The sequence below is a fragment of the Ipomoea triloba genome, chromosome 1 (genome assembly GCF_003576645.1).
Source record: "Ipomoea triloba cultivar NCNSP0323 chromosome 1, ASM357664v1".
NCBI classification, from domain to species: Eukaryota; Viridiplantae; Streptophyta; class Magnoliopsida; order Solanales; family Convolvulaceae; genus Ipomoea; species Ipomoea triloba.
In genome coordinates this window covers 6,682,649-6,692,240 of record NC_044916.1, presented here as the reverse complement: position 1 = coordinate 6,692,240, position 9,592 = coordinate 6,682,649, and the positions used below count along the sequence as shown (strand labels likewise).

General features: G+C 40.5%; 2 protein-coding genes across 2 annotated transcripts in view; one reads left to right on the top strand and one right to left on the bottom strand.

Moving 5' to 3' along the window:
- Positions 1-170: 170 nt before the first annotated feature.
- Positions 171-5,786, bottom strand: LOC116020112. Its single transcript, XM_031260628.1, has 5 exons — positions 5,433-5,786; positions 4,660-5,380; positions 4,211-4,407; positions 1,161-4,061; positions 171-1,088 (listed from the first exon to the last, which is right to left on the bottom strand). The coding sequence occupies exons 1-5, from the start codon at positions 5,784-5,786 to the stop codon at positions 171-173; spliced, it is 5,091 nt and encodes a 1,696-aa protein (XP_031116488.1).
- A 372-nt stretch (positions 5,787-6,158) lies between these two features.
- LOC116002191 (V-type proton ATPase subunit C-like) overlaps positions 6,159-9,592 on the top strand; it is a 5,864-nt gene continuing 2,430 nt past the window's right edge. The window contains exons 1-8 of the mRNA XM_031242265.1: positions 6,159-6,433; positions 6,560-6,628; positions 6,725-6,852; positions 6,933-7,032; positions 8,002-8,069; positions 8,692-8,833; positions 9,056-9,172; positions 9,352-9,477. Coding sequence (XP_031098125.1) covers positions 6,314-6,433; positions 6,560-6,628; positions 6,725-6,852; positions 6,933-7,032; positions 8,002-8,069; positions 8,692-8,833; positions 9,056-9,172; positions 9,352-9,477 — 870 coding nt within the window. The 5' untranslated portion in view covers positions 6,159-6,313. The remainder of the gene's footprint in view (positions 6,434-6,559; positions 6,629-6,724; positions 6,853-6,932; positions 7,033-8,001; positions 8,070-8,691; positions 8,834-9,055; positions 9,173-9,351; positions 9,478-9,592) is intronic.

Here is a 9,592-nt window from a genome sequence, read left to right as displayed (position 1 = left end):
TATATATATATATATATATATATATATATATATATATATATATATATATATATATATATATAAATGTGGGGTGCACTTACTTTATAAAGTTATACTTTGTTTTCTTTATATATCTATGTCAAGACATAATATATAACTTCTATTCTTTTTTTTTTTTTGACGAAAAACCATTAATGAATCAATAATTCAGAAATACAACCAGGCGGAAAAGAAAACCACGAACCCAGGCCAGACGATGAACCAGTTGCCCGTGCAAGCACGTGAGCCACCTGATTCGCTAACCTCTTGACATGGCGAACAGAAACGTTCCCAATGTCACTAGCCAAAGAACGACTATGCTTAACTAAACAACCCACATAGGAAAAATCAACAGAACGAGAATGAAAAGCAAGCACAAAATTTAAACAGTCTGTTTCAATAATGACACTAGAATAATCAGAGTCTTTAATCCAAGACAGAGCTTCCTTGACCGCTAATGCTTCCGCCAGAAGAGGGTCACGCGTAGCCATTAGACGATCAGCCTTCGCCGCCACAAAAAGACCATGGTGATCTCGCAGCACCGCACCATAACCTGCACCATCATCAAATATTGCGGCATCAACATTACATTTAAGGAAGCCATGTTGAGGAGGGGTCCAAGCAGTGGGAATATTATTATTAACAGATAAATTAGTCTTTGTATAAGCATCCTTCCAGATGAGTTGCAGCCTTTGGACTTGCATGCAAACACTATGCACCGTTCTAACCTCATTCTGCCACACTATTGCATTTCGAACCAACCACAACACCCAACAAACTGCAGCCATTCGCACAACATAGTTCCCATCCGCAGAGCTCAACACAGATTGCATGAACTCAAGCATAGATTTCCCTTGGGCGACGTCGTTTTCACCCCAAACTTGACATGCAAAAGTGCATGAACAGAATAAATGCTCAGTCGTCTCTTCCATACTATCACACAAGGGGCACCCACCACCGATCCACACGTGCCTCTGCTTAAGAACTTCCCGAACCGGAACAATGTTACGAGCACACCTCCAAAGGAAGTTTTTAACCTTTGGTGGAACTGGGAGCTTCCAGAGTTTATCCTAGGCAGAGAAAACAACAGTTGGATTAACATCCATATAATGATTCGTAAGCAGTTGATAACCATGTTTGACTGTGTACACACCCCTTATATCCCCTCTCCATCTCCAAGAATCAGATATCTCATGCGAAATAGGAGTTGCGAGGATTCTGGGAATATCATCAGGTTCAAATAAATCATGCAAAATCTCTAAATCCCATTTACCTTGCTCATCAAACAAAGAATTAACTGTAGCATCATTAAATTCAGTAACTCCAAGGGTGTGAAGGGAAGGATTATCCATGTCAGACAACCAAGGCCATCCCCAAATTCTTGTGTCCTTTCCGTCGCCAATTGTACGTACCACCCCTGATTTAAGAAGTTCTTGCCCTGCTAGAATGCTCCTCCAGATATAACTAGGGTTATTGCCAATTTGAGCATCCAAGAAGTCACAACGAGGGAAGTATTTTGCCTTCAGGAGACGACAGACTAACGATGATGGAGTAGTCAACAATCGCCATCCCTGCTTAGCTAACAGCGCAATATTAAATTCACGGATCTTTTTAAATCCCAAACCCCCACATGTCTTTGGCGCACTCAAACGAGACCAGCTGAGCCAATGTATACCTTTCTGGCGGTCACCACCACACCACCAATATCGGTTCAAAGTCTTTTCAATTGCATCACACGTACGCCCCGAGAGTAAATAAACAGACATAGTAAAGATTGGTAAGGATTGCGCGATGCTTTTAATCAATACTTCTCGACCTGCCTTTGAAATAAGCTTCTGTTGCCAGCCACTTACTCTCTCACGAACCCTTTGCTCAATAAAACGGAAGATGGCAGTTTTATTCCTACCCAACACAGATGGAAAGCCCAGGTAGCGCCCCAGATCCTCAGTCACACGCACTCCCATACAATCGGCAACAAACTTACGCATATCTGCATTGGTGTTTGTACTAAACATCGCACTGGACTTAGCATAATTAACAACTTGCCTCGATGCTGCACAATATTCCTCCAAGCAATCTTTAACCTTAAGTACTTGTTGTTGGGTAGCCTTAAAAAATAGTAAACTGTCGTCCGCAAACAACAGATGTGAGACAGCAGGAGCCCCACGAGCAATCTTGATACCGTGAATATCCCCTCGAGCCTCAGCTCGTTGTAGAAGCACAGATAACCCTTCCGCATAGATAATGAAAAAGTACGGAGATAAAGGGTCACTTTGTCGAATGCCACGAGTGGGAATCACAGAACCCGCCACCTCGCCATTAACTAGGATAGAGTAACGCACTGATTTCACACACAACATGAGCAAATCAATCCACCTACGTTCAAAACCCAATGTCGCTAACATCCCTTCCAGAAAACACCATTCCATTCGGTCGTAGGCTTTGGCCATATCAAGTTTCAGAGCAGCCCATCCTACAGCCCCATTACACTTTCTCCGCAGATAATGACCTACCTCACCAGCAACAATCACATTGTCGGATAATAATCTGTCGGGTACAAATGCACTCTGAGTGGGTGATATAATACCGTTCAAAAAACCTTTCATGCGATTGGCCAACACTTTTGCCATAACCTTGTAGGCTACATTGCACAAAGCAATCGGTCTCAAATCCGAAACTTTCTCAGGAACTTTCTTTTTCGGTATCAACACGATATTTGTGTCATTAAGACCATCAGGGAACGTACAAGTATTAAGGCAATTAAGAACAAACATATATAAATCGTGCTCAATTATCGGCCAAAAGCGTTGAAAGAAAGAAGGAGACATACCATCAGGACCGGGAGCTTTCTCAGGAGCCATATCAAATAGCGCAGCTTTAACCTCATCAATAGTAAACGGTTGCCGAAGCTGTATATTCATATCCTCAGTTACCCGACATTGAACAAGAGAAAATAAATCAGAACTAGTACCCGCAGAACTAAAAATTTCATTAAAATACCTGAGTACCTCCCCATTCATATTATTATCTTCCACCCACACGCCATCAGGATTCAAAAGCCTCAGTAAATGATTATTGCGGCGGCGACCGGAGGCAAATCTATGAAAATATTTAGTATTATAATCTCCATGTTTGAGCCATAATTGTTTTGATCTCTGCTTCCAAAATATTTCTTCTTGTCGTAGCAACAAATTTAATTCATTCTCAGCTTCTAAAAATTGAGTAATAGCAGAGGGCCTTCTACTTTCCTTTAACACATCTAACAAGTGTCTTAGATGCTTAATCCAGCTCCCAAAGCGCTTAAAATACTCCCCTCCCCACCTCCAAAGGCTTTGACCACAAAGAGTTATTCGGTCTTGGAAATGGGAGCCTACAGTCTGCTGCCAAGAAGCCTCAACAATATTCCGACATCCTTGATCGCACAACCATGCAGATTCAAACTTGAAAGTACGTTTGGATGTATGCAAACGAGTTGGGTTCAGATTCAAAAAAATAGCACAGTGATCGGACGTCGTAGTGAGAATGTTAAGAATAGAAACCTCAGTATATAAGTCCGTCCAATCCAAATTTGCCACCACCCTGTCAAGGCGTTCCTCCACCCATGCATCAGTTCCACGACCCTTTTCCCATGTAAACCGGTTGCCAATCATGCCAAGATCAAGCAGGTTACAGTTGTGCAGTGCCTCATTGAACCCATCTATAAGAGAAGAAGGATGAGAATGAACCCCTCTCTTCTCGGATTGACATGTAATGTCGTTGAAATCCCCAAGCACAACCCAAGGAAGATTAGAATTATCCTTAAGTTGACGTAGAAGATCCCAAGACGCTTGCCTTCTTGACCTTTCCGGATACCCGTAAAAACAGGTAAGTCTCCAACGCGGTTTACCAGGCAACGAAACCTCCACATCAATATGATTATTTGAGAATCTAAGAAGCGTGGCCATTCCCGAATCTCTCCAAAAAAGAGCTAGACCCCCTCCGAGGCCCACCCTATCAACATTAAACAGACCTTCATACCCCATTTTAAGTCTCACTTGTTCCATCTGAGACAAAACAGCCTTAGTTTCCATAATAAAAACAAAATTGGGTTGTTGTTTGGACACCATGCCCAAAAGTTCACGAACTGACCGAGTGCTACCCAAACCCCGGCAGTTCCAGCTCAATGTACTCATTGGGAAGGGCGGGACTGGACCTCCAGACCCGCCAACATCAAGTTTTTTGGAACTTTTTCCATGACAATATCCTTCCCACTTGAACTACCAACCTCAGTAGTATCCTCACGTCTTCTCTTAAGATCACCCTGCAATTCCTTAGGGTCATCAGTCACTACCAAATCAAACGAACCAACCGCATTGGCAGCGTTGGAATTGTCACTGGCCTNGGCCCACCCTATCAACATTAAACAGACCTTCATACCCCATTTTAAGTCTCACTTGTTCCATCTGAGACAAAACAGCCTTAGTTTCCATAATAAAAACAAAATTGGGTTGCAAAACAGCCTTAGTTTCCATAATAAAAACAAAATTGGGTTGTTGTTTGGACACCATGCCCAAAAGTTCACGAACTGACCGAGTGCTACCCAAACCCCGGCAGTTCCAGCTCAATGTACTCATTGGGAAGGGCGGGACTGGACCTCCAGACCCGCCAACATCAAGTTTTTTGGAACTTTTTCCATGACAATATCCTTCCCACTTGAACTACCAACCTCAGTAGTATCCTCACGTCTTCTCTTAAGATCACCCTGCAATTCCTTAGGGTCATCAGTCACTACCAAATCAAACGAACCAACCGCATTGGCAGCGTTGGAATTGTCACTGGCCTTAACTGGGAGCTCTGGCAATATCCATCTTGCACCCACGGGTTGAACCTGCCGACGCGACCCCGCACGTAACCATGAACCGTAAGGGAAATTCTCTGGTTCAATTCCTTCGTCGTAAGCCTTCTTACAAAACTTGTCAGAGTGTCCAAGAAGACCACAACAAAAGCAAAAAGTACTGAGCCGTTCATATTTAAAGGTGATCCACTGTGCCGTACCATCCTTTCGGTTTAACTTGATTATCCTCTTTAGAGGAGCAGTAACATCGACCTTGACCCTAATACGGTAGTAACTGCGTCGACTAGTACCAAAGTTGTTGGGATCCACCGCCACAAACGTACCCACGTAATCCCCAACTTGACGAATAAAAGCATTAAAAGCATAGACTGCAGGTAATTCGTGAATCTGCACCCAGAATGGAATAGAATCCAACACTACATCCTCTGGTCGAGTACCCTCCGGGACCTCTTTACACACGAGCATATTGTTCTCAAACGACCAAGGCCCGTCGTCAATAACTCGACGCATATCTTTAGGGTGCGGGAACTGGAACAAGAACAGATTGTCCTCAAGAGGGAGTACACACATCCAACACTACATCCTCTGGTCGAGTACCCTCCGGGACCTCTTTACACACGAGCATATTGTTCTCAAACGACCAAGGCCCGTCGTCAATAACTCGACGCATATCTTTAGGGTGCGGGAACTGGAACAAGAACAGATTGTCTTCAAGAGGGAGTACACACATCCCCATCATAGGGCGCCACACCGAAGCAAGAACCTGCTGCATGTGATCAAACTTGATCGTGCGATCTGTTAAAAATCGGCCGACAACATCCCAGTGAGCGACCACATTAGCTATCACGTGTGGATCGGGTGCCTCAAGACCACCAATTTCCTCCTCTTCCAGAGTCAATTCTGAACATCTGTCAATGATATCAGTAGGATCCATCGCAACAGATAAACGGTGAAGAGAAAACAAAAGTAAGCCAAAGCAAAAAGTGTTCAGACAAAAACGACAAGGACAAGAAACAAAAAACCCTAGAAAAACTAGGGAGAAACTCTCTAGGAAGAAAACCCTGGAGAGAGAGTCACAGGGTAGACAGTATTTGAATTGACCATACTATAGCAACATTGTTAATTGCCTAATAAATAACACATATAATTTTGTGATTTACAATAACGTAGATGTATTTACTTTGTAAAAATATACTTACCCTTTATATGTTTTTGTCAAAACTCAAAACACAATACATTTTATTATAAGTTATTATAACCTATCACATTTTAAAATGACGTTATAACTTAGTAAGGACATTTGTAAAGTCATTGTATTGGGTAAAAACGAAAATACAGAGAGAGTGATCAGAGAGGTGTCGGACTGCTTTGATCCATTTCTATTTCCTGCAATCGAAATCGAAATCGAATTGTTGCTTGCAGTAAAGCACGAAGAAGATCAGAATAAGAGATCCGATTCCAATGGCGTCTCGGTACTGGGTGGTTGCTCTTCCCGTCCAGCAAACCTCTTCCGCCACTTCTCTCTGGAATAGCCTTCAGGACTCCATCTCCAAACACTCTTTCGACACTCCTCTCTACAGAGTACGCTTCTCTCTCCCTATCTTCTATGCACAAACCCTACGCTTCTCATTTTCTCCTGAGATCTGTGTACAAAGTGCTGATTCATTTTGTGGATCACGCTATGATTTCCCCCGTTGAATCTCGCAGTTCAACATTCCGAATCTCCGTATTGGAACTTTGGATTCGCTTCTTGCGCTCAGCGATGATCTTGTCAAGGTGAAGCAAATTTCATTTCTTATAAATTTTAGTTACGATTTTCAAATACCTATAATGATTCGCTATATTGTTTTTCACAATCTGAGACTTTTGCAGTCCAACAGCTTCATTGAAGGGGTTTGTTCGAAAATACGACGCCAGATCGAGGAGTTGGAGAGGGCTTCTGGTGTGCTCAGTAGTTCCCTTACAGTGGATGGGGTTCCAGTGGACTCTTATCTCACCAGGTAATTACAATTTTTAACGGTTTCTATGTATGCAAGTTTGCCTCTCTTATGTTGTCTAAACATTCTCATCCGTGTTGTAGATTTGTGTGGGATGAGGCCAAATATCCAACAATGTCCCCTCTCAGGGAGACAGTTGATGGTGTTCACACCCAAGTTGCTAAGATTGAGGATGATCTTAAGGTAGGCCTCTCTAACTTCTTGATTTCATTAAGAATTTAAAGGACTAATAATATGTATGAGCAGCCATCGTGTGTCAGTACTAGGAGACTTATGCCTACAAGGCTACAACCTACCATTTCTGAGTAGTTCATGATGCTATTTGGGTCATCAATATAGGCAGAGTAGTCATACGAAACTTTATAAGGATTTTACTTGATTGTATCTATAGAACTTCAGATGTGAATATAGGTCACATGGTTATGCATTAGTATTAGATACTTAGATTACTTGGATTGCATAAAATTTTTATCTGTAAGGTTAGGAGCAGATGAGTAGTGCTCCAAGCAAAGGAAAACTTTTCTTGGTTTGGTCCTAGTTCATGTAGGTTATCTGAGTAAACTGTTAACCTTTTCTTATGATGATACTCAAAGCATCATAGTATGCTCTATCTCACAATTGACGATTCCATTTGGTATTTATTAGAAAAATAATTCATTATTCAGATATTAACCCCTCAAATTGTAACTATGGCAGCTAACTGCTCTCTTTGCAATACTTTTCTGTTTGGTTGAAAAAAGCGATCCAAAAAAAAATCATTGTATTGTTTTAAGAACTTTCTTGGAATTGTTATACTTGTGTTTTTTCATAAGTAAAATATTTGTGCGTACAACAATGTGATTTTTATGAATTAAAACTTTGCACAATCCAAGATGTGAAAAGGATAGTGTTTGCCAACATTCTGTTTCCTAGTAATATTTGATATTTCATATAACTTCATCTTTCTCAAACTTTTTTTTTTTTTTTTTTGGGTTTCAAGTCACTGTTGTGTGTATTTATGTGATATTATGGCTACTAAGCTGGAAGCATATTTACTCCTTTCCTTTCAAATTACTACATACGAAGCATAAACAGACTCTTAAAAGCATGTGGTTGGAATTTTATTGTAACCTCCCCTAGGGATGCATAACTTCTTTTTTGCAATGATGAAAGGTTCGGGTTGCTGAGTACAACAACGTGCGTAGCCAACTTAATGCCATAAACCGTAAGCAGGCGGGAAGGTACATCATTGCTACCAACATCTATGTTAATTTGGTGATTTCTTCTTTCATAATACTTAGGAACTTCTTTGCTTTCTTGGTGAGTAGCCATACTGTTCGAGTGTATATACAATGCTGACCACTGTTTGTAATTGTCCTACATTTTGCCAAATAAGACTAAATTTATCAAGAAATCAGCCCATTTTCTTCAGAAGCTTCTTGGATAAATCTGTGAAATCAATTGCCCAGTGTTGATATTGTTCATAAAAACTACCCTACTTTCCTCAAAAGTCAATTGACATGTCCTGGAATCCTGGATGGATGCTAAGACAAATTAAAGGACATTTAAAGTCTGCAGATAGGGTATTCTAGATTTAGAATGTGAAACAAGGACTTTTTGATACTAGAATGGAAAATCAGTGCAGTTCTACATTTGACAAGGAGTGTTTCTGTTGGCAGAATATCTTGGAGGTGCAATGTTTGCTCCAAACACCTTATTTATTTAATTAAAAAAAAGTTTTAAAGTGGTTGGATAGTGTTGGGCTGTGGTTAGTTAAGTTTTTTGTTTTATATTTTGCATATAAAGTTTGCTATATATAACCTGTTGGCAATTTAATTAAATTAAGTTTTTCCTTCCTCCCAGCTTAGCTGTACGTGATCTGTCCAATTTGGTGAAGCCTGAAGATCTTATTGTGTCAGAACACTTAACTACTCTGCTTGCTGTTGTTTCCAAATTTTCACAGAGAGACTGGCTAGCTAGTTATGAGACGCTCACTACCTATGTTGTAAGACACTCATGACCTATCCTGAACACAATTTGCCAACACACCTGCATTATTATTATTATTATTATTATTATTATTTTTTTGGCTATCTCCATTAACTGAATATTGCTTCTTATTTTATACTCTGTAGAACAATTAAGAGCCCCCTTCCCCCTCTTTATTTCTAATAATTGTATACTTCATCCTACAAGTGCTACCTTTTCATTGAACTAATTGTTTTAGGTTCCCAGATCCTCCAAGAAGCTGTATGAGGACAATGAATATTCTCTTTATACTGTAACACTATTCAGCCGTGATGCTGATAATTTCAGGAATAAGGCGCGTGAAAGAGGCTTCCAAGTAAGCTTTCCATTTGCAGATTTTATTTTTCTTTTGCTAGTATTTCATATCCATTGCTATTACATTCACAATCTTTTCCTGTATTTATCGGCAATTATGGAGAAGTTACATTTTATAGGGAAATTATTTATTAGTAAAGGCAACTTTTCATGGGATGTATAATTGTGTCTGTCATTTAGATTCGTGATTTTGAGTATAATCCTGAAACACAAGAAAGTCGGAAGCAGGAGCTGGAAAGACTGATGCAAGACCAAGAAACATTCAAAAGCTCCCTTTTGCAATGGTGTTATACCAGTTATGGAGAGGTACCTATCTTCATAAGAATTCAAAATTATTAAGCAGGATTCTTTCTAAATATCATATAAATCAGCATTTTTAATTTGGTCTAAACTCTAAAGGAAATGATTGGGGGGGGGGGGG